The 26,374-nt window shown below is 36.1% G+C and overlaps 1 protein-coding gene across 2 annotated transcripts; it reads left to right on the forward strand.

Moving 5' to 3' along the window:
• Nucleotides 1-858: 858 nt before the first annotated feature.
• Nucleotides 859-24,506, forward strand: LOC130215886 (guanine nucleotide-binding protein subunit alpha-11-like). Of its 2 annotated transcripts, none has more exons than XM_056447747.1 (8): nucleotides 859-1,406; nucleotides 2,107-2,262; nucleotides 4,831-5,015; nucleotides 5,882-6,036; nucleotides 7,621-7,749; nucleotides 10,509-10,638; nucleotides 12,316-12,469; nucleotides 24,108-24,506. In XM_056447747.1, exons 2-8 carry the CDS (start codon nucleotides 2,112-2,114, stop codon nucleotides 24,308-24,310), a joined length of 1,107 nt encoding a protein of 368 aa, XP_056303722.1. In that variant the 5' UTR covers nucleotides 859-1,406; nucleotides 2,107-2,111; the 3' UTR covers nucleotides 24,311-24,506. The 2 variants fall into 2 exon arrangements, with proteins under 2 accessions (XP_056303722.1, XP_056303721.1); XM_056447746.1 differs by lacking the exon at nucleotides 24,108-24,506 and adding an exon at nucleotides 16,499-19,767 and having other exon boundaries at nucleotides 986-1,406.
• The last annotated feature ends 1,868 nt before the right edge of the window (nucleotides 24,507-26,374 follow it).

Genomic DNA, 26,374 nt, shown 5'->3' on the forward strand with positions numbered 1-26,374 from the left:
TAAAACACCTAAGATCCAATAATACACCCAAATTAATCTGTTAGTGAAAAATCGTAAATAAAAATGTGAATATAGTTGAAATGTTGTAGTTTGTAACTTGTTTGAGTTTAAATATATTATTGCTTAATTATTACTGAAGGTGTTCGTTGACCAAACTCTTATTTTAATGGATATAACTGTTTCATAAAACTGTTTTTTAAATGCATAATAAATAAATATTCATACAATATGAATAAATATTCATTTTCAAAAGGGGATGGACTCATTTATGCTGATTATATAAAACAGCTGCTCTTTTGCTAGAAATTCTGTCCGCTTTTTGATGGCACCATGTGGCAACAGTCTGGAATAACTAAACTAGAAATAGTTGGTATTTGGCAATTGGTATACTGTCTTGATATTACACTTCTGTTCTTGAATATGAATACTAAAACATTTTTTAAATTCCCAAATCACAGTTTTCCCTCATAGACTTTGACTTACCTAGTTTGTATGGCAATATGTGGACTATAGGCAATCTCAATATCTCACAAGACCGGGAAAGACTTGATAAACCGGTTCTGCCTGTGGAGACAAAAGAATGACTTTCAGTAGAGCCCAAGAGAGAGGAGTGTCAAATACCTGCACGGCCATTTAAGAACTTTACACCACCTGTGACTTGTGTAACAAGTTTTGTAGTTTTCTGCCTTCAGACAGAAATTATATATTTTATATACTATAAATGCTTTAATTTCTGTAAAAACCATGACTTAATTTCGTAAGGGCAGTGTAATTATGCTATCATCACCAAGTTCTGCCTATTTGTTTATTTATTATATTCAGTTTTAATGTTTACATAACTTCAGCGCTTACTTTGCTGTTAATCTAATGTCTGTCTCAAAACACAGCAAACTGTCTGCCGAGGAGATGTGATACCTGAAAATGCTGACTGGTACACGCCTAGGGAGGCGTTCAGATGGGGCAAGATCATGTCGATACTATTTTTGCCTTAAATACGCATGCGTCGCATTTCGTCAAACTAAAAACTTTTGGAAACACGCCTCGAGACCCCCGCGCGCTAATATAATCTGTCAGCAGCTTTCAGACACGAGAGCGCGTGCGGTGCGCGCGCATCCCGATTGCCCAAACCGCTGTCTTTTGTAGACAGGTGACCAGGTGTTGAGACAGCCCATATTCTGCTGACGGACAATCTGCGCTGAGAGAGAACTTTCCTGAATTGTAGGCAAAGCTGACTGAAGCCAAAGGGGGGATGATGTAACGTTTACAGAAGAATTTGGATGTACTGGGGGAAACTTTTGAGAAAACTTCAGGATTACGTTGGTCCGAACCCAGTTCGACTCAGGAAATAATGGATTGTGTTTCGTAAAGGCATTACTGACTCTGTACCGGTGTGTCGACGAATGCAGGTGAGAGATTCCTTCTCTATTTAACTTTTCTCAGTTTTTATGATTGTTGCAAAAATACATCGCGCACCTGGAACAAGTATTAGGTTTCCTATTTTCTTCTTAGGGGAAGTCCGAGATTGGGAAATGTGTCAATAGAGCTTTTACATCGATATCAAAATTAAACTCTTTTCCTTTTTACACGGATAATAGCTTATTGTACACATGCGTGTAATTCACAGGTATACACACTTTCAAATGGAATTTAATACAATTTCTAAGTATATTGATAAAAGAAGTTCGGCTCATTTTATCGAATCGGTTCGTTTGAACAACGTACGATTCTGTGAATCTTTTGTCACAGCGCACCTGTCTATGACATAATACAAACTTGTATTTAACAGTTGACATTGTTACAGCATAAATGTCTCTTTAAATCAAGGTATATTTGTAAATTCTTGCAATTTGTTACATATAGACTAACTCAAATAAAATTTTCACAGGGGAATACGAGTTGAACTCGAGAGCGGTTTGTGAACCGGTTCGATCGGTTCATCGAAACAGTTTCGATTCAAAACAACTTCGCTACACGTTTTAAATGACGTTTTTTATTATTTGGTTATTATAAGTAGTAATTATGCACTTATTAAGGACTTCGTTTTCTAAAAAGAACATTATATTATATGTTTTTATCAAGTTTAAATGTTCTTTTTCTCTCTTTTAGGTGAGATGGGGGCCTGTTGGAGATGGTGCTACACGACGTGCATCTGTTGCTTGTCTGAAGAGGAGAAAAACGCCATCGTCATTCACAATGAAATCAAAAGAATCCTTGCAGATCAGAAGAAACGGGAGAGAAGGGAAATCAAAGTGCTTTTATTAGGTGAAATGTTTCAGCGATTCACGAGTTTGTTTATTTAAAAATTACTAAATTATAATAACAACTTATGTGGGTCTCTGAGTCATCTGAAATGTTAAGACTAAGGGAGTAAACAATTATTATTGAAAATACTTGTATATGCAGGCTGTGATTGACAGTGAAATTTAGAAAAAGTGGACAAATCACAGACACAAATTTTATGCATTCTTCAACAGACATTTTATAAACTGATAAAGCATGTTAAATATATGTGTCTGCTGATATGTTTCATGTTTTGCTTTTATAAAAAAACGTACACAAAAGAGGTGGAATAATATTCCATTGTCATATTAATGTAAACATGAAACTGCATATTTGTTCTAACCATTATTTACTGAAAATATGACAGAAAAAGTGATCATAATATTAAGTGAAGTTTATTTATAAACTCATATCGAGAGCATCACGTGCTTATGATTGCTAGCAGCTGCATCCACATCATCCAATTCTCAATGCACCAATCAGACAACTCCTAAGCTACTACAAATACCCTGGGTTACGTACCACTGCTATCTTCGTTTTGAAGAATCCCCCCTTCCACCCCTACTCCTCATTCTTCCTAGATGGGTGACACGGTGGTCCAGTGCTTAGCATTGTTGCCTCACAGCAAGAACATCTCTGGTTTCAGGCTTTACCAAACCAGCAGACATTTCTGTGCGGAGTTTGCACTTTCTCTCCGTGCTCACGTGGGTTTCCCCCGGGTTCCCCGGTTTCCTCCCACCATCTAAATACATGCAACTTAAGTTAATTGACTAATCCAAATCGACATCATAGACATGCTTCAAGTAAGTAGTTATCTCCTAAGACCAATCACTATCTGTTCATTAGTTACTACAGCAGGGGAGTTCTCAAGATCTACCTGATCTCAAACTCCCCTCTCGTCTTGCAACGGGAGGGAGCCCCGGGCTCGGGGATCTTATGAGCTCAGGGCTCTCTTCCGGGACAGCATGCTAAAGTAGCTTATAATTAACCATCAGCTAAGAGTGAACTCTTGAATATACTTTAAAAGACAAAAGCTTAGGCAAACGCTTAAACCTAGTGGTTTGAAGATTTGAAAAAAACTTTATCAGTATTTATGGTGGTGAACTATCCTTAAAATAGTTTACTAAATTTGCCATCAAGTGATTCTAGATCTAAATATGTACGATGAGATTTCTGAACTTGTTAACTGAATGACATTTTACTTTAAATCATGGTAAAAGTATCCAATAGTCATTGTTGATCAGAAACAAACATCAACCACGACACATTTTAAAGTATTAAATGATTGTTTTGTTCTAAATTAAAGTAAGATAAACCAAATTACAGCCTGCAGTCATATTTTTAACTGCAATTTTGTTGAAGAAAATGAACATATCACAGTGACAGCACACTCTTGTGAAAATTAAATGGAGCTTTTAAATGTGCTGTAAAGAAAATTACTGCTTGACATGTCACATCCCTGTCTCAATGTGCAGTTTGTTTATCATTTGAATGTGTATTTTTATTGGTTTACAGACTTATAACATCTGGAAATGCTAATTTGTACTTTCTTATGGAATGTTAATTAATGTACACTGTCTTTTGTTGTGAAATAAATCAACAAAGAAAAAAATTCTGTCCACCTACATAGTTGACAAGTTAGTACAAGTTAGTACAAGTTAGTCTCTTTGCCAACTTTTAAATGCATCACGTGACGTCACGAGCGACACGTTTTTGGAAAAAGGTCAAGATCATCAAAGCATGCTTGACATTTTTTTGGTAATGGAGTGGGCGCAAACGTGGATTTCGCAATGCCGAAAAATTCGATTTGTGCCGTCAACGCTTACACTGATTTGATGTGGGATTGTTTGCCTGTCAAACATTTGCGGTTTGAGAGCAGCTGTGAGTCAGCGATAACTAGTTAATGCTCGCTTGAATCAATTAAACGAAGACAATAGATGTTGGAGCAGAGTCTGTGGAGAAAATGATGTTAATCTCAGTTTAAACACGTCCGACCACATGCTTTCTGACTCTGCAAAGCGTCTCGCTTTCGTGATTTCTTTGTTAACTGGACAGATAACATTCCTGTGTAGAACAGTCTCGCAGGCCATCACCAGCAGCTTGCATTCCTTACTCTTCTCCATTGTTGTCATTCATGACCCGGTTGAAGAACTAGTGCTTCTGTATATATGATATTAATTATTTACATGTATTTGATTTATTGACGGTGGCTCATTGGTTAGCACTGTCGCCTCACAGCAAAAAGGGCACTGGTTTGAGTCCCGGCTGGGCCAGTTGGCATTTCTGTGTGCATGTTTTTCCTGTTTTCGGGTGGGTTTCCTCCGGATGCTCCGGTTTCTCCCACACTCCAAAGGCATAAGCTATAGGTGAATGAGAGTGTGTGTAAATGTAGAGTGTATGGGTGTTTCCCTGTACTGGGTTGCGGCTGGAAGGGCATCTGCTGCATAAAACGTACTGGAATAATTGGCAGTTGATTCCGCTGTGGTGATCTCTGATAAATCAGAGACTAAGCTGAAGGAAAATTAATGATTTATTGACTTTTGATTTCAGGCACTGGGGAAAGCGGGAAGACAACTTTTATCAAGCAAATGAGGATCATTCATGGAAAGGGATTTTCGGAAGAAGACAGACGTGGATACATTAAAAATGTCTATCAGAATATTTTCACAGCGATGAAGGCAATGACAGGGGCGATGGAAAGCTTGAGGATTCCCTATTCAAACCCACAGAATGAGGTGAGTGGATGAAGAAAAACATGATACTGTTGTTTTTTTTAAGACATCGCAGTTTTAAAGTTATGAAGTGCACAGTCTCTTTAAAATCCACAGATGGCACAGTTAACACAAGCAGTTGCTACCTGCTTTACATAACACGTTTATAGGCATGCAGAGAGATTATTGAGTCATTCGCTCAAAAGATCCATTTTAGATCCATTTTAAAGATCATCTTTAAGATCCATTTTAAAATTTTACCAAAATGATATACTGCATATAAATGTACTGCATACAAATTCTATATATGTAAGTATATATATATATATATACTGTATATATATATATATATATATATATATATATATATATATATATATATATATATATATATATATATATATATGTGTGTGTGTGTGTGTGTGTGTGTGTGTGTGTGTGTGTGTGTGTGTGTAATATAAAGAGCTATAATTCTAGTATAAACACATAAATTTACACACACACACTCACACAAACACAAACACGCACACACACACACACACACACACACACACACACACACACATACATATATATATATATATATATATATATATATATATATATATATATATATATATATATATATATATATATATAGTATATAACTATAAAAATCCATTAGTTTTACAATTTGTATAAAATGCCTTAAACCAAATATATTGTTTATATTATATAATTTGGAATTATAACTCGTTAAGTATTATAAAAATGTATTGCATAAATATAGAAATAATAATATTTGCATAAATAGTCCCACAAATAGAACTCTGTACTTTCCACATTCTGCTACACCAGGATAATAAAAAGATCTACACAATATCCTCAAATGTTTCCATTCACATCTTCAGGCATATGGGCAGCAGTTTAAAAACGTGGAAATCCGTCAGGTGACGCAGCTAGACAGAATGTATGTGGAGGCCATCCGGCGGCTTTGGGCTGATGCTGGAATCAGGGCCTGTTACTGTCGCCGTAGAGAATACCAGCTTCTGGACTCGACTGAATAGTAAGTACTTTAATCTCATATTTGTGATAATCACCTGACTACACATTAGCATGTTCGTTGCATGAAAACATACCAAATAATAAACACCTGGACATGGAATATTGATTCCAACATGAACCGAATTGATCAAACAACACACAAAAGAGCAAGAACTACTTATTGTTAGCAATAAAGATATTAATTACTGATTGTTCTTTAGCATTTGAGCCTTTTTAATGTTGAGGGGTTTGTCTTCTATTTAGTTGTTATGTATTTGCTGTATGACGTTATTTTAATTAGCATTGATTGTGTTCAGCACTTTGGGGTTGTGTTGTAAAAATGTGCTATATAAAGTACATAACTAAACTAACAGAAATATTAAATCTTAATTTTTATTATTTTAAGTAAATATAACTTAAATATAATAATTCTAAACTTAATATTGGCCTTATCTATCTATCTATACATCCATCCATCCATCCATCCATCTATCTATCTATATATATTTATATATCTATTTATCTATTTGTCTATATATATATATATATATATATATATATATATATATATATATATATATATATATATATATATATATATATATAAAAAATAAAAAGTACTGTAATGTATAAATTACTTTTCCGTTTTTTGTTTATTTTATTTTCATTATTTTTATTTATTTATTTATTTTTATTTTACACATACAATTTGATATCAAATATAAATACATTTCTGATATTATATTTTGCCATTAATTTATATTTGTTTAATCTTTATTTATTTATTATTTATTTATTGTAATTAGTTATGTACTTAAATGAACAATATTATTTAATATATATCATTTAATATTTAAAACATTAAATGGACAATTAGGTGAACAATAAATATAATATTACTGCTAAAATATTTAATATTACAATATTTTTATCATTTAACTTTTTGTTTAATGTAAATAAAAAACCCTCAGTGTATAAAATGAATATAAAATTATGTATGAATGTTAATGTTTTAAAAAAAGCTGCAATGTTTTGTGCAGATCCAAAAGGCACCATTGGAGGGCAATGCAGCTATATCGATAAACAAGCCAGTATTGCAGTAAACCACTCTGTTGCATTAAACACTACATAAAAACGGTTTTCTTTATATTCTCCTCCACCGACACGTGCTGCACTGTTTTTCATCTTCAGCTGGGTCATATTACCATCTTATTTTCAGTTCTCAAAACGTTACAAAGCAGAAACCGTATATTTTCATACTAATGCTGTTAACACCCCTGACGCCTGTTAAATTAAGCTTATTGTTAAGCAAATTTCCTGTAAAGCACATCAGAGTGTTGTTGTTAATCGTTACCTAATCACTCCCTTACACAGTTCTGCATGTCCTTCTGGTTTTCTCCTCCTGCTTCCCCGATGGTGTTTTCACTTCTACAAACCTGGCCATGATAAGAAACACAAACAAACCAGGACGTTTAATTAAACTGCCGTCCAAAGCACAAACACCAATAAAGCAGAAGGCAAACATCACGACACTTTATCACACTCACACAGTTCTAAAATGCATACACTCAAGTATGTTACATTTTCTTCTCTGTTTTGTTTTTAGCTATATGACAAATTTGGAACGTATCGCGGCTCCAGACTACATCCCTACAGCTCAGGATGTCCTGCGAGTGCGCCTCCCCACCACAGGCATCAACGATTACTCCTTCAGTGTGGAAAAGATCACTCTTAGGTACCCTCATCAATACATTTTTCATTATAAACTTGGCATTAAAGCTCATGCAGCTGTTTATGGAAAATAAACTGACACAGAAGAGCATGAAATAAGTTTACATGTGTTTGTTGATGGAATGTGCATAATTTCAGTCTCTGGATATCAATGAAACCCTTTATCAATATCTATCTGGACCCTCAAACAGTGTAGTTGTTTCTGAGAGCTGGAGGAGGTTGGCTTGTGTTGTTGACATGTTGTGAATATGCTGGAATCCATACTAGCATACATTTTTCCACAATTTAGCACCAAAAATGAATGCTAGAATTTTCAGATATATCACAACAGTCTTTTTAGTTTTGGGGAAGCCCCCAGTGTAGATATTTGGACAAGGTAAAGGGTATTTAAGTTTAACATGCACTCTAATTAGACCAATAAAAAAACACTGGGCCATCAGACCAATCAGAGAAGGGTAGGGTCATCTGACCAATCAGAGCAGGGTAGGACATTCTGACCAATCACAACAAACTGCACTATCTGAGCAACGAGAGCAGGGTAGGGCCATCTAACAAATCACATTAGGTTGGCCCATCTAACCAATCACAACAGACTTTCTATCTGATCAATCAGAGCAGAGCAGGGCCATGTGTTTAATGAGAGCAAAGTAGGACCATCTAACCAATCACATCAGACTTGCCCATGTGACCAATCACAGAAGATTGGACTATCTGGCCAATGAGAGCAAAGAGATCAAATCACAATAGGCTGTGCTATCAGACCAATCAGAGTAGAGTAGGACCATCTAACCAATCACATCAGACTGGCCCATCTGACTGTGCTATCTGATCAATCAGAGCAGAGTAGGGCCATGTGACCAATCACAGAAGATTGGACTATCTGACCAATGAGAGCAAAGTAGGGCCATCTGGCCAATCACAACAGACTGCTATTAGACCAATCAGAGTAGAGTAGGGCCATCTAACCAATCTCATCAGACAGGCCTATTTGACCAATTACAGAAGACTGGACTATCTGACCAATCAGAGCAAAGTAGAGCCATCTGGCTGATCACAACAGACTGCTGTCAGACCAAGCAGATTGTGACCATCTAACCAATCACATCAGACTGGCCCATCTGACCAATCACAGAAGATTGGGCTCTCTGACCAATGAGAGCAAAGAGATCAAATCACAATAGATTGTGCTATCAGACCAATCAGAGCAGAGTAGGGCTAACTAACCAATCACATCAGATTGGCCCATCTGACTGCGCTACTTGACCAATCATAGCAGATTAGGGTTATGTGAGCAATAACAGAAGATCAAACTATCTGACCAATGAGATCTAAGTACGGCCATCTGGCCAATTACAACAGACTGTGCTATCTGACCAATCAAAGTAGAGTAGGGCCATCTAACCAATCACATTAGACTGGCCCATGTGACCAATCACAGAAGATTGGGCTGTCTGACCAATGAGAGCAAAGTAGGGCCATCTGGCCAATCACAACAGACTGTGCTTGTAGATCAGTCAGATTAGAGTAGGGCCATCTAACCAATCACATCAGACTGGCCCATCTGACCAAAACAGAAGATCAGACTATCTGACCAATGACACCAAAGTAGGGCCATCTGGCCAATTACAACAGACTGTGCTATCTGACAAATCAGAGTAGAGAAGGGCCTTCTAACCAATCATAACAGACTGCGATATCTGACCTATCAGAGCAGAGAATTGGCATCTGACTAGGCACATTAGACTGACCCATCTGACCAATCACACTATTTGAATAATCAGAGCACAGCAGATCCATCTGACCAAATCCCAACACAGTGGGCCATCTGACCAATCAGAGTAGAAGGGATTAAGAGAGACTGGATCCTGGAATGAACCATTTCAAACACTGTTAGAAAAGATCTGTTACTGCAGTGTACTGTATATATTATGAGAAGATAAACCTTTTAACCTTGCATGGATGTTTATCTAATGCAGGACACCTCCAAAACAACAATAGCAACCTTTTCAATGCATAATTCATTTTCTTTTCGGCTTAGTCCCTTTATTAATCTCAGGTCGCCTCAGTGGAATGAACCGCCAACTTATCCAGCATATGTTTTACACAGCAGATGCCCTTCCAGCTGCAACCCATCACTGGGAAACATCCATACACACTCATTCACACACATACACTACGGTCAATTTAGCCTACCCAATTCACCTGTACCGCATGTCTCTGGACTTGTGGGGGAAACCGGAGCACCCGGAGAACATGCAAACTCCACACAGAAACACCAACTGACCCAGCCGAGGCTCGAGCCAGCGACCTTCTTGTTTTGAGGCGAACGTGCTACCCACTGCGCCACCGTGCAGCCCAATGGATAATTAATTGGATAATTTAAATACTTTATGGACTTGTGTTCACAACTGTGTAATGGGGCACTTTAAATCAGTGTTTATCAGTCTTTTACCTTTACATTTACACTTTTAATACACGTTTCCCAAACATGTTGAAGGATTCGGCCACTCAGAAAACCACAAAAACATAACTGAAATAGACTACAACCACTAGGATCACATTTCAACTACATAACTGTGCTTCTACAGTCTTTGTGAGAATTGTGAGGTAAACACGTTTGACTAAAAGGAAGTAGGAACAAATTATAGTGTTTTACAGTTAACGTTGAATATTTTTGGTTTAGACAGACAGCGGCGAGTATAAACAAGAGAACTTGATCTTTCATCTTACCACTTCTATTCATTTGGGTGTCGTTTTCTGAAGGATTGTGGATGTGGGTGGCCAGAAGTCGGAGAGGAGAAAATGGATCCATTGCTTTGAGAATGTGACATCGCTCATATTTTTAGCCTCCCTCAGTGAGTACGACCAGGTGCTGGAGGAGAATAACAAAGAGGTGAGCAGCTCCGTCAGCCTGTTTGTCTCTATCTCTCTCTTTCGCTCTCATCCCAATCAATGCATTTGATCATTGCATTAGTTTGGCCTCTGACAAATATTTACCACAAATACAAAGCGTCTTTCCAGCTTGCTTAATAAAACCTATTTTGAGAATCATTAGCTTGATATTTGGATCAATTAAGAATGAACAATGTTTTTCAGCATTTCTTTGTTTGTAAATGAAAGTTATTATACAGCTGTCTGGAATACTCAATTTTGATTGGTCAGTCATGACCTTCCACGGTATGTTAACATTCACTATATAACACTGGCTTACTAATATAAAAAATGTGAAGAAATTATGTAGAAGTACTAAAATTACTGAAACTAAAAACTAAAAAAAGTGAACATTATAGCAATTAATAATAGTGTGTATAAACAATACTTTAAATGTGCTGTATGTAAGTTTTTGACTCTTCTAAAGAATAAAAATACCTTAATATGTTTGCAGATATTTAAGAAACATGCTAAGTGAACATTCTTGTTCATCTGAAAAACAATGATAAAGTCAGATATTCTGCTTTGAAAATGTCTGTTACATGCCGGAACATCTGTCTTTGTTCTGGACATTTAACCTGCCCAATGCTAGTTTAGCCAATTATATATCAGCACCCCAGGTTGCCTTGGTGGAAAACAGCGTATTTAATTAATTCAGTCATGAAGGCTCTCAAAGCATGTGTGGGTGAGCGAAATGCGACCTCTGGTGGACAGTAGTAGACTGTGAAATGAGATGCAGATTTAGAGTTCCACATGAGGTGGTTTATTAATTAGCAAATAATATAAATATTATGAACGTCAACATTAGGTGAGCAGGTTACATTGTCCTAACAACACGTTATGTGTCAAGATTTGCAGTGATAAGCAGTTTGGCTGTTTACATCAGGTGAAACATGACAGAAATTTAAATACAGCCATTCAGAAGCACAGAATAGTGCACTCACTGCACTCCAACAAATGGTAAGGTTTATAATCTAATTAATACATATTAAACGACATAAAACGACTTAAATCAGCATTTAGGCTTGAAAGTCAAGCACACTACCATTGATATTGTCAATCTGGCAACCTGCGATTACGTGTGTTTTGAACCAGGCGTGCAATACCTAGTTCAACCACTGGGTGTCAAACTAACATACTGCACCTTATTCAGTTGCGAAAATTATCTAGTCTCAACCCATGTGGGTTTTTTACATGTCATACATTTAATTCAGTGTAACCAAGAGTAATGGATATGTTTAATTACTTTTGTATTGCATTAATGTCAAAGTGTTGTTAAAGTTCCAAAAAAAAGAAAATTTGCAAAAATTCAATCACTATACCAAGCATCAGCATTCCACACATACAGTTTAAAGAATATTTATCTGTACATAAGAATGCCTTGATTTTATTCATCCTGAAAATAACGTCACAACATCTAAGTTGTCCTAAAAATAGGCTTCATTTTATTTATGCACAAATATAACCTTTTATTCCATTGAGGAGAAACATGACTCGACCATTTCTTGACAGATCCAAGTTCGTTTGCACCTTCTCTTCACATGTAGCACCCATAAATTACGTAATGTCTCTACACCTCCTGTCTCTCTCTCATTTAATTAACTGGTGACACAAACGTTTCCTCTCTCTCCGGCTCCAGAACCGCATGAAAGAGAGCCTGTCGCTCTTCTACACCACCATCCACTCGCCATGGTTCGCCGGCGCCTCCATCATTCTCTTCCTAAACAAGATGGACATCCTGGAGGAAAAGATCCAGTCATCTGATTTAAAAGCCTACTTCCCTGAGTTTCAAGGTACGGATACAAGACTCTGCACATAAACACAATCACAGCTATGCTCCTAACTTTCATAAATTTCATTGTTTGTTTGTTGAAAAATGGCCCTAGTTTGAGTGCTTTAAATCTCTTGTAGACCAAAGATGTTGAAAGCAACAACCAAAAAAATTCCAATTGAATTTTGATTAACATCACAGAATAAATAATTATTTAAAAACACATTAAATATATTCATGATTTCACAATATTACTGATCAAATAAATCAGTACGCTGGAATTATTACCATATTTTTATTCTATGCGAGTTCATTTAAATAATTAAAAAAAAAAATTAGACTACATTTTGGCATCCCTATATCATTTTTGCTATTTTAAAACTGCTCAGAATGCAGATAAAACCTTTTAAATCAATAGTAATTAACTCCAAGTACTTTCTAATCAAATAAACAGTATGTAAAAAGTATGTAAAAGAGCTGCAATGGCACATTCTGCTAAACATCTCCATGTACACTCCACAACAGGAATCAAACAGGGTCAATATAAGATCCCTGTATTTGCATTTTTGAAGGAACAGTGTCTTTAAAACAACATTAACCCAACACAAAAATCAGCTACTAACTTTGAGCTCAATTCGCCCCAAAAGGGTTCAATAAAAAGGCGCAGTGTGTGATTTTCGCCACTAGAGGGCACACATTCACAACAAACAAACATGTAATTTGATGACTCATGGGAGTTGTGGTCTTCATTAGATCTAAAGAACTGTGGAAATTAAAGGTTATTGCACACTGAATCTGAAATTTTCGTCTGTAATTTTCGCACCTCAGGTTGTGTGAATCGTATTGACACACGGCCTTCAAAACTTCTGTTTGTCTTAAAAAAATGTGACGTTTTTTTCGCATCCGAAAAATCGCTTTGAGAGGTTTTGACAGTTCAGAGCACCGTACAACGAACGGCAAAATACAAAATGCCGTCACTTGAGCCACAGATAACTTTATGACAAACCCAGTGCATAATATAAAACAGAATGTGGCAGACAGTTGAGAACCCATGATGGATTCTGTGACTGTCACACCTCTCCCCTGCTGCTGTTTGGGGTGTGTGTGTACATGTGTGTGTGCGCTAGGGTTACACCGGTACTACGGTAGCACTGCGATACTATGGCTCTAAAATACTGATGGTGCCACTACAACAGTAGTATTGTCATTAACAGCTCTACAATATGGAAAAGTCACTAAAATGCTTAAACATTTGTGCCAGCAAATAATCAATAGACCACTTTATTTATTTATTTATTTTAAATGCATTATTTATCAGGATTTTTTCATACATTTATTAAAAAAAGAAAGGGAGACCATGTTTTAAAAAAGTTGTTTTTTGAACCTCTGAGAATAAATTAGATATTTTCAAGCTGAATAAAACACATCACGTCTTTGATCCATCTACTATGTGTTGGGGCCTCAGTTTTTTTTCCAATACAGAAGAATTAAACGCCTTGCCAATAGCGTGGTAAAAGCAATTACTCTACATATTTCTTCTTTAAGCACAATATTTTCTGGACTGGTTCCAATAGACCACTTTATTTTAATTTCATTTTAACTGTCTGCGTACGGGTCATAGTTTGCTGCAGTCATGACAGATCATATGGCGTGATCAATTATTTATTTATTTATTTATTTATTTTATTATTATTATTGCAATAACAAAAGATTCACTGTATATACATAAACAGCTATTAAAGTCTGTACAAATAATATGTTTTCAATAATAATGGAATTGAATTTAAGTATTATGACATATAAAATATAGTATTTCTGACAATTTGCTTTATTTCGTAGATTTGAGTTATGAATTATTACAGTATTGCGATACTACTTGGTATCGTGATACTTCAGCTGGTATAGTATCGTGGCCTGAATTGATGGTATCGTGACAACCCTAGTGTGTGCCCATACATTTGACGCATAATCGACATAATAGACATAGACATAATCACCTCATGGTCCGCTTCAGTCCGTTGCTCCGATACATCAACGCGGCCGTCATCTATTATAATGTCTATAGCTACTGCCAGTCTCTGTTCAGGATTTGTTTACGTACGTCATAAGAACTATCATAAGAAATGTATCAAAACTCCACTGATTTCCTGACATAAACTTTGCATTTGGGAATAATCCAGCGCAGCTCTTTGATAAGGAGGAGAGCTCTCCTTCCTCTCTATGTAGGCTAGTATTGGATGAGCACAATATGTAGTAGGGCTGCACGATTAATCGAAAAAAGCTCACGATCTCGATTCGACCCTTCACACGATCTTAATTCAGCTTTTCTACGATTCAGCCAATTATATTTTCAAGGTCAGGAGAGAAGCACAAAAGTCTTCACAGCAACATGGACACCTTCAAATGGTGTTAAAAGTGTCACATACTGTATTTATAAGGTATAATTCACCCAAAAATGACATTTCTGTCTTTATGTAATGATGTATTCACGGTCGCGAAGTCACACGTGAGCTGTTGCTTACTGTCGAGAACACGCGCGTGCACGCAAATGACGCCTACTTTAGTGAACAGAACCTGCATAGGCTGTGAATAACAGGTAATAAAGTTGTAAATAATGTTCAGTTTGTTGCACAGAGGGATCGTTTGAGGGCCGTGCGGGAGGTTTGATTTGAATGATTGTGTTTTTTCTCTCAGTGAAAGCAGCCATGAGCCGCACTCGGAAGTGAAAGTGAAACCTGTGCGCACACCGTTTAAATGATCATATCGCGTTTTACATATAGACGATTACGACAAGCATTTGCTATATTTTATCTTTTATAGCGAACACATAGTGTTGTGGATGAAAATAAATGTTTAATGTGTCAGTATAACAACCCTTGCCTATATATAATGGAAATATAATGGTCTAATAATGTTCTCAATAGCAGATGACAAGCACATGTCTTAAACAAACATAATAAATCAACTTTATAATTATGAATAGTTATATTCTGATGTCATCATTTTACTGTGAATAAACAGGACATATTGAAAGTCTGTTCAAGTCCACCATAATGACTATACAAAATTTGGCCTAATATTATTATTGTTGTTTTACCATATGTTTGAGAATAAACAATAATAATAGGCTAATCATATAAACCTTTATTTTACATTTACAGAATCGTGAGAAAATCGTGATCTTGATTTTACGTAAAAAAAATCGTGATTAACATTTTTGCCAGAATCGTGCTGCCCTAATATGTGGTCTATTCCTCTTCCTTTTTCTACTTTACAATGCATCACTGCTTAAATTGACTCTGAAATGTTTTGCGTTTTTTTCGGAATGGATTACGCATCGAACTCAGCGTGCAAGGTTTGTTTACATGACGAATTTTTCGCATATGAATACGGAAAAAATGCATATGAAAATTTCGGACTTCAGTGTGCAAAGGTAATTAAGTTCATTAATGAGCTAAAATATTCAGAACATATATCATGCTAGTACGAAGCAGAGTAAAGCTGCGGAAATCTGTAAAGTAAAGCTGACGTGGCACTACAGCAGCGAAGCTTTTATTATGACACAGTCCAGAGCTTCCGGAAGAAGAAGCAGCGCTGTTTTACCATAATTAATAGATTTTAATGTTCTGTAATAATGCTGCTATGCGTAATATTACAACATTCACAACATATTACAGTTTCTTTGCTGTTTCCCTGTTTTCTATAAAATCATAAGCAAATTGAGGGTGTGTGATGTCATTAGCATGACCACAAAGAACACATGACACTACTTAAAATTGCTATTTTCTCTAGATTTGACCATTCTTCAAAACATTTGTTATAATATAAGTGCATAAGTCTGCAAATATATAACACTGTTCTAGTGGGCTTTTAGATATTTTACTTGTACATATTGTGCCTTTAATTCTCAAGCAGAAGCTCTTAACAAAAACGATTGCCTAGTCAGACTCTCCCTCTGTCCCCGCCTCTTTTAATTTGCATGTGCTCCTCCCAGTTCTCTTGCAAGCTTGCACTAACCCCTATCCCTCCTCTGTGGTGCCGCCCCACGCAGGCAGACGACGGGACATGCAGGAAGCCAAGACCTACATCTCCCACATGTACGAACAGAAAGCCAAGTGTACCGAGACAAAGACGACCAAACAGATCTACCCTCACTTCACCTGCGCCACGGACACCAATAACATCCGGAAGGTTTTCGGTGACGTGAAAGACACTGTCCTCATCAGGTCTCTGAGGGAATATGGAGTGCTCTGAGTGGCCCACTTCTTTTCAGGACGTGCCTTGCTTTTTTGCTGCAGGCTTGATAAACTGAGCTTGGATGTTATTTTGCCATTTCTATGCAACCTTCCATTCCTTTGTCTTTCGCCACGTCTGATTTTATCTACTTCCGACAGTCACAATCCATTAATATTGGCACCCTTTTTTGTTAAAGGGTGACAAAACACAGATGCTCACTATGGCGATTGATTGGGTCAGATTGGGTACGGCAATAACTCAATACTAAAGATTCAATCAGGCTTTAGAAAGATGCAGAATTTTTTTATTGTTGTTTAACCTTTTGCTCCTTTTGTATGAGAGTAGAGGGGTTTTTTTTTTGTACATGAGGTTGGATTTCAGTTTTTGGAGACATTCTGACACGTATGCTGGGTTCACATCAAATGTGGAAGTATTCATTTACATTTAGTCATTTAGCAGATGCTTTTATCCAAAGCGACTTACAAATGAGGAGGTATTCAGCGATTCAACAAGAAGAGGTAATACACACAAGAAGTGCCAGTTATACAAAGTAACTTGTTTTTGCTCAGAGAATTAAGTGCTATAGTAATCCCGCGGTCACATTAGAGTTTAAGCATGCAAAATTCTGTCATACGCCGCTGCAAAAAGGAGCAGGATTAAACAATATGATTAAAAAAAGTGAGCGATTGGTCCATATTTAAAATTTCTGTCCAGAGAGGTCATGTTTTGATCTTCGATTGGTCTCACGCAGTCATGTGATGTGATTTTGCAGGTCAGAGTTCACCAAGCTTGAACTTTCCAACGTAGCGAACTGCAAAAATTGTCGCACGAACTAACGTTTCCAGTCTGCCGCATTCACATGTGCATGAATGAAAGTCTATGGGGTGAAAAGTGCAGTGTGACCACAGCTTAAGAGTGCTAGAGTTTGGTTTTTTGGAGAGAGAGAGAGAGAGAGAGAGAGCGAAGGTGATTCTACAGGTGGTTTGTCAAGCCCACTCACCTGTGTGAAGCACACTTTATACATGCAGTGTTTGTGTCAGTTAACGTATCAGTGAGATGAATGTGTTTTCTATAGGTGGTTTGTCAAGCCCACTAACCTGTGTGAGGCACATTCAGAATTTATAGTATTTTGCGTTTGTGTATGTTGAGGTGGAGATAAAGAAAAGGGGTCTAGGTTTTATTTACCAGGGGGTCAGGCGCTCTCAGAAAAGGTGGGTTTTTAGTTGTCATTTGAACGATACCAGTGAATCCGCAGTCCATGTGGGAATGAGAGGATCGTTCCCCAGTGAGGAACATTGAATGAAAAGGTTTTGGAAAGGGACTTATCACTTGGGCCAGACAGAATATGCGCACATTTTTTGCTATTTCTGCTGAGAATTTTGTAAAAAATCTGCGGATTTATACGGAATGATTTTAGGAGTATCTTAAGTAAAAACGTAATATATAGAATAAAACAAATAATACATTTTTAATGTTATTTGACGTTTACAAAGCAAATCTAATTTATTTAGTAAACAAAGCAAGTCTCTCATGTAAAATATCTACTAAAAGACAGAAAATATCACTTTACCAACTGTATTATACATAAATCATATGAACATTTTAATATTAGTATTATTATAGCACAATAATATTGAATGTAATTTAAATACAAATAATAATTGAATTAATATAAATGTACACAAGCAAATACATAGACTCAATGATGGGCTAAAAGTCTGCAGAAGTCGTTTGCAGATTCTCTGTGAGCCTACTTATAGCCTCTCTGCGATGGTACATCCAGCGAGTAAATTAATCAAATGACACAGGGCTTCACGTTTGGTGTAAACCCACCATAAGACATAACTAACTTCTGCAATTGTCCAGCTGTTATTCCTGGAGATCTTTTGGTCACTGAAACCGTCCTCTTTGGGAAATATAGACACATGTCCTCTTCTAGACCTGCAGTTTGCTGACATTTCTTAACATTGATGTTGATGGTGGAACTGGCCATTTCCTCCATTTTGCACAACTCAACAACATTTTGCAATAAATCACAGCTGTTTTTGGGCTTTTGGTCATGATGAATGACTGAGCAAGTTTGGCCTGAGTTTTACCTCCTATTTCTAGCCCTGTGATGATTAAACGAGTGTACTAAACAAGTAAAATACCAATGGGAATCTACTTCAAAAACATTTTGCTCATATGAATTCATTGGGGTGCCAATAATATTGGAGCTTATATATTTATAGAGATAATTGTTTCTGAATAAACTACCGTGTGCAATTGTTTGTCCTCAATGAGAGCAGGGTTTTTTGTTAATATTTTGAGCAAAAGATCAAAAGGTTAAACAATTATGACATTTCTTTCACAGCCGTCTTTTGCTAATATTTGCCTAGGGTGCCAATATTAGCAGAGGGCTCTTCTGTTTATTATTTTGCTGGATAAAAACTGCAGTTTCTTATGCTGTGACACACTTCATTCCCATTATCAGATCACTGTCTCTTACTCACTCTGAAACTATGAGGAAGCTGTTGTATCAGTCCCCGGGAACGACATAATGCAGACAGATCTTCACCGTGTTTTTGGTTTCGAGGGGGTGGTGGGACAATCACATCATAGCTGCAAGCAAGAAGGACAACGATGAGAGATTTTCCAGAAATGTTTGACTTCATTTCTTCAACAGAGCAAAATAGCGGAGAGTTAATGCACCATTGACTGTTTCTTTTATCAAATGTTAATAAAAAGTAAATATTTCCTTTAAGTAATATTATAAATACTGTATTTTCCAGAATATTGTATGTGTTTTGTAATCTGAAATATGGCGTGACTTGCATTCCAAAGGGCTGTTCACACAGAAACACCACGAGTTCTTCTGATTGGTCCACTGCTTTGGAAATGACACTGATAAATGGTGTTGCGTCACGCCATCTTAAAAACAAAATATGCAAGACGTGAGACCAATGGTCATGTCCATCCATCAAGTGCTTGCATGTTTACATAGAAAAACAATGGAAAAGTAGCACACTAGAATGGAAAAACATATTCTGTGTGAACGGCCCACTAAGGTGTCTTATACAATACAGCAACATTTCTTTTTAAAAATATGACTCCTGATTCTTTGCTATCAAAATGATTAGACTCTGCAGCTCATGACATCATTTTCCATCACAATAGTTTTTAGCCCAAAAAAATAACAACTTTTCAAATTCCTCTTAGGCTGCTTGTTTGATTTTAATCAAATTTGACCCAACTTTGGGTTATGTTTACAAATGAGATTTTAAACTTAAGTTGATTAGACAAACTGTTCTTGAATAGCATTTAACCCCTTAACTGTCACCAAGCGTTTTGAGTTATGACTTGTTATGACTTTTACATGTGAGACACTGTAAAAATGCAGAAAATTCCTTCATGTTGTCCCAACACAAATCGATTAGGTTACCTTATTCATTTTTACAAATATAAGTGGACTGAACATAAAACTATTAGGTTGTATCAACATAACCTTAAAAATTGTGTTTCAGCTCACTTTAAACAAGTAGTTTGAACAAGCAAAAAATATATATTTTTTTTTTGAGTGAATACTGTTGCTCAAGAAAACGTCCACAAACTAAATGTTCTGTCATTCTTATTCTATGGAGCTAGATCAGGCTCAAAAATAATACATTTACAAAATCCTCAAAAGTTCAAAACACAATTCATAAATACAAAAATCCAATTTGCAAATTCAAAACATGATTAATAAATACACAAATCTAGTTTATAAATTCAAAACATAATTCAAAAATCCACAAATCCAGTTCGTAAATTCAAAACAATTCAAAAATGCACAAATCTAGTTTGTAAATTCAAAACAATTGAAAAATACACAGATCCAGTTCGTAAATTCAAAACACAATTCGTAAATACACAAATCCAGTTCGTAAATTCAAAACAATTCAAAAATACACAGATCCAGTTCGTAAATTCAAAACACAATTCGTAAATACACAAATCCAGTTCGTAAATTCAAAACAATTCAAAAATACACAAATCCAGTTCGTAAATTCAAAACAATTCAAAAATACACAAATCCAGTTTGTAAATTCAAAACAATTCAAAAATACACAGATCCAGTTCGTAAATTCAAAACAATTCAAAAATACACAGATCCAGTTCGTAAATTCAAAACAATTCAAAAATACACAAATCCAGTTTGTAAATTCAAAACAATTCAAAAATACACAGATCCAGTTCGTAAATTCAAAACAATTCAAAAATACACAGATCCAGTTCGTAAATTCAAAACAATTCAAAAATACACAGATCCAGTTCGTAAATTCAAAACACAATTCGTAAATACACAAATCTAGTTTGTAAATTTAAAACACAATTCGTAAATACACAAATCTAGTTTGTAAATTTAAAACACAATTCGTAAATACACAAATCCAGTTTGTAAGTTCAAAACACGATTCAAAAATACACAAATTAAATTTGTAAATTCAAAACATGATTCATAAATCTCAAATCCAATTCATTTGGCGAAAATATAATTTTCACTTGTGAATTCACGAATTGTGTGTTGCATTTATGAATTGTGTTTTGAATTTACAAACTGAATTTGTAAATGTGACGTGTGCTGTGCATGTATGAATTTTATTTTGTAAATGTATTATTTTTGAGACTAATCTGGCTCCATATTCATCCGATTTTAACGAAATCTGGCTACACCATCTTCAGACCATTCAGACTGAAGTAAAGAAAACAAATAGCTTGAGTTGATTAGTCAAACTGTTCTCAAACAGCAAAAATTGATGGAAAAGCTGGCCAGGCTATATCTCTTTTCAGATAAAATGTGACTTACTGTGAATGAATTTATTGTGACAAAGCAATTGAATTTTTGATTCACCTGTTTTGACCTGTTTTCTAGAAAATACAGTATTTTTAATACACAAATTTGCCACAAAGCAACATCATTGGAATTTGGAGATGTGTCTTTTATGCTAATTGCCATAATCTACAATATCTTACTGACTTGCTCAAATGGAGCTCATACTGTTACTTTAATGTCATACAAGTTTAAATTGTGATAAAATGAAAGAAGTTGTTTGTATATACTGTACATGATGTGCATGCATTTGATCTGTGTACAAAATGTAGTTGTGCTGACAGTTCTGATGGTCTGTTTGTTCAATATAACAGTATAATAGTATTTTTAACCACAAAACTGATATCTGCTAAAACTTACATGTATGAATGTACAGTGCATCCGGAAAATATTCATAGCGCTTCACCTTTTCCACATATTTTTGTTACAGCCTTATTGCAAAATGGAATAAATTCATTTATTTCTTCAAAATTCTACACACAATACCCCATAATGACATAGGGGGAGAAAAAGATTTTTTGAAATTGTTGCAAATTTATGAAAAATAAAAAAGCTGAAAAATCACATAATTATTCACAGCCTTTGCTCTAAAGTGAGCTCAGGTACATTCTGTTTCCACTGATCATTCTTAAGATGTTTCAGCAGCTTAATCGGAGTTCACCTGTGGTAAATTCAGTTGAATGGACATGATTTAAAAAGGCATACACCTGTCTATATAAGGTCCCAGGGTTGATAGTGCATGTCAAAGCACAAACCAAGCATGAAGACAAAGGAATTGTCTGTAACCTCCGAGACAGGATTGTCTCGAGGCACAAGGCTGGGGAAGGTTACAGAAAGATTTCTGCTGCTCTGAAAGTTCCAATGAGCACAGTGGCTTCCATCATCCGTAAGTGGAAGATGTTTGGAACCACCAGGATTCTTCCTAGAGCTGGCCGGCCATCTAATCTGAGTGATCGGGGGAGAAGGGCCTTAGTCAGGGAAGTGATCAATAACCCGATGGTCACTCTTTCTGAGCTCCAGCGTTCTTCTGTGGAGGGAGGAGAACCTTACAGAAGGACAACCATCTGTGCAGCAATCCACCAATCAGGCCTGTATGGTAAAGTGGCCAGACGGAAGCCACTCACTACCTGGAATTTACAGAAAGGCATCTGAAGGACTCACAGACCATAAGAAACTAAATTCTCTGGTCTGATGAGACTAAACTTGAACTCTTTGGAGTCAACGCCAGGCGTTACATTTGGAGAAAACCAGGCACTGCTCATCACCAGGCTAATACCAACTGAAAGACTAGTCAGGATAGAGGGAAAGATGAATGCAGCAATGTATAGAGACATCCTGACTGAAAACCTGCTTCAGAATGCTCTTGACCTCAGACTGGGGCGACGGTTCATCTTCCATCAAGACAATGACCCAAAGCACACCACCAAAATATCAATGGATTGGCTTCACAACAACTGAAAATGTCTGTACTCTGTCGCTTCCCATTCAACCTGATAGAGCTTGAGAGGTCCTGCAAAGAGAAATGGGCAAAACAGGTGTGCCAAGCTTGTGGCATCATTTTAAAAAAGACTTGAGGCTGTAATTGCTGCCAAAGGAGCATCAACAAGGTATTGAGCAAAGGCTGTGAATGTTTATGTACATGTGATTTCTCAGCTTATTTATTTTTTTAATAAATTTTCAACAATTTCAAAAACTCTTTTTTTCACATTGTCATTATGGGGTATTGTGTGTAGAATTTTGAGGAAATAAATGAATTTAATCCATTTTGGAATAAAGCTGTAACAAAAAAAGTGGAAAAGGTGAAGCACTGAATATTTTCCAGATGCACTGTATGTGGATTATTTTAATGTTATTCATTAAAACACCTAAAAATACAAATATTTTTGCTAATTTATTATAAATGAAATGAATCATTACATTCAAAAGTCAATGAATGACTAACTTGACATGCAAATTAGGGCTAATATTTTCTCACTGGCATGAACTACAGGTGAGATATGATGCGGTTTACAAAAATACAGTACGAAAAACAAATACTTTGGTTTTTTTTTTTTCCGAAAACTTTTACTGAAACTTTTGGATGAACTTTTCCCTATTCATTATCCTAAAAAAAACGTCATGCACAAAAACATAGATGCACAGAGTCCAATAGATATTATAAATTCCACTGTGATAAAAAAAAAAATAAATTACCAACAATCCCTGATACATAATTTATTTTGGATAGACGAAAGTTTCGGAAGCAGTGTGTAAATATAATTAATCCAACGTGAGGTTGAATATTATTATCAGACTTGAAAGGTAAACTTGACAAATAAATTTAAAACGACAATTTCTTTAATAAACACTGTTTTTAGAAAGTGCTAGTGATGTCATAAAAATAGTTTGTAACATAGCAGCTCATATCTAAAAAAAGTTTGCCCTAATGCTTATAAAAACCGAAATGCATGTAAGTGCCTTTGTTTTTCTATGGAGAAATGTCAAACGTCTTGCTCTTTTCTTTTACTTTTTCTCTCTCTTCTTTCTCCCTTTTTTAATCTTAATCTTTTCCATCTCCACCCTTTCATGATGCCAGGCAAAAAGCGAGACAAAAACGACGCCAAGATGTACATCAGCGGCCTGTACCGTAAAGAAGCTTCGAACCGAGAGAGTGGAACGCACAGAGGCTTTTACCTGCACTTTACCTGCGCAACAGACACCAACAACATCCGCAAGGTCTTCATGGATGTCAAGGAGACCATTCTGACCAATGAGCTCCAGTCTATAGGGATGCTTTGAAACGCAGAGGGGCGTCATCCTCATTGGAGACCATTTGAACTGCTTTCTGGAAAGACATTTCAGTTGTGAAGGTTAATATGTTACTGGTTTCCATTCATGTAAATACTGATTATTATACTGATAGCTTTACTGACTGATTCATTAGACTTATTGATAATATATTTAGCATTATAAAGAGCAAAATGTAGCCTTTTGACCATTTTATGAAGATTTTCTGATTTGATTAATATAATAATATAAAAACGTGCGTTAATCAAATATTAAGAAAGGAATTTCATTAAATAATAGTTCAGTGAAATGGACAACCTTCAAACTGTCCTCTAAATGATTATATTATAAGTATCTGAATAAACAAGGTTTGCTGAATGACTTGCTGAAGTATTGCATGTGTTTATTCCATATTTAGAGAAACTTACACATGGAAAATGATATTTTATTTAAATGTTATATTTTTAGTATAGGGTGACGCAGTGGCACAGTAGGCATTGCTGTCACCCCACAGCAAGAAGGTCGCTGGTTTGAGCCTCAGCTGGGTCAGTTGGCATTTCTGTGTGGAGTTTGCATGTTCTCCCTGCGTTCGCGTGGGTTTCCTCTGGGTGCTCCGGTTTCCCCCACAGTCCAAAGACATGCGGTGCAGGTGAATTGCGTAGGCTTAATTGTCAGTAGTGTGTGTGGATGTTTCCCAGAGATGGGTTGCGGCTGGAAGGGCATCCACCGCGTAAAACATGTGCTGGATAAGTTGGCGGTTCATTCTGCTGTGGCGACCCCGAATTAATTAATAAAGGGACTAATGAATGAATGAATGAAGGTTTTTAAGTATAACTGAAATAGTTCACGTCTAAAATGCAATTTATTGTAAGATTCGAAAATATTTTAAACATTAAAAAAATTATTCTAACCATTATAGAATTTAAAAAAGCTGAATTGTGTATATTTTGTTTTAGCATATATCAGTGGTATCACTAACTGTTATTTTTATGTGTATAGACATATATATATTTTAAAAAATTGCCAATTTAATAACAAACATACAAATTCGAACCTACACAGACAAAAAAGACAGAAATAGTAACAATGATTGTAACTTAACAGCGCAAGTTAAATAATATTTCAAATACAAAAAAAAAAAAAAATCTGACTTGATTTTCCCACGTCAACCATTTTGAATTATGTCAAAAATTGCTATATTTTACAGACGCATTGGTAAATTGTTATGAAAGTCGTTATGTGTCTTTTGGTTTGGAGTGGTACGGTACAGTTCAGTTCACTTTTATGGCCGTTTCCACTGTCAAAGGGTACCTAAAAGCGAACTGTACCGAACTACTTTTTGGTTACCCTTTGCAAAGGGTACCTAGCATGAAAAAAGAGTACCAAAAGGCGGAGCAAGACGCACAGCTGAACGCTATTGGTTTACAGAGATACGTCACTCGCAGAACAGGAGAATAAAACCAAAGGAAGCGCCATTTTTAAAAACACAGCCGAGACATTACACCGTAATAATATATACATTTGATAACTGGCCATGGTCGATCCGAGCTTAACAAACCTTGTCGTCGTCTCAAATTATTCCTTGGGTCATGCTGACAACACAGATACCAATTATGCCATAATCTGCCAAACTTTCTGTCCACCATTCTGAATACAAAACAAAACAAACAAACAAAATGTTATATTAAATTTCAAAATGTAAATCTCTGTCAAATTCTCCCTCTCGTCTCAAAAGGGATGGTGGGCCAAATCAAAGGTTGTGGGCCAAAGCTAAAACGGTCAATTTTAGCATACCCAATCCACCTGTACCACATGTCTTTGGACTTGTGGAGGAAACACACATGAACACGAGGAGAACATGCAAACTCCACACAGAAATGCCAACTGACCCAGCCGAGGAACCTTCTTGCTGTGAGGCGAACATGCTACCCACTGCGCCACCACGTCGCCCCTTACATAATTTACAATATTTATTTATTTATTTTTATTATTTTTTACAATGATGGGTTGCGGCTGGAAGAGCATCTGCTGCGTAAAACATATGCTGGATAAGTTGGCGGTTCATTCCTCTGTGGC

The sequence above is a fragment of the Danio aesculapii genome, chromosome 22 (genome assembly GCF_903798145.1).
Source record: "Danio aesculapii chromosome 22, fDanAes4.1, whole genome shotgun sequence".
NCBI classification, from domain to species: domain Eukaryota; kingdom Metazoa; phylum Chordata; class Actinopteri; order Cypriniformes; family Danionidae; genus Danio; species Danio aesculapii.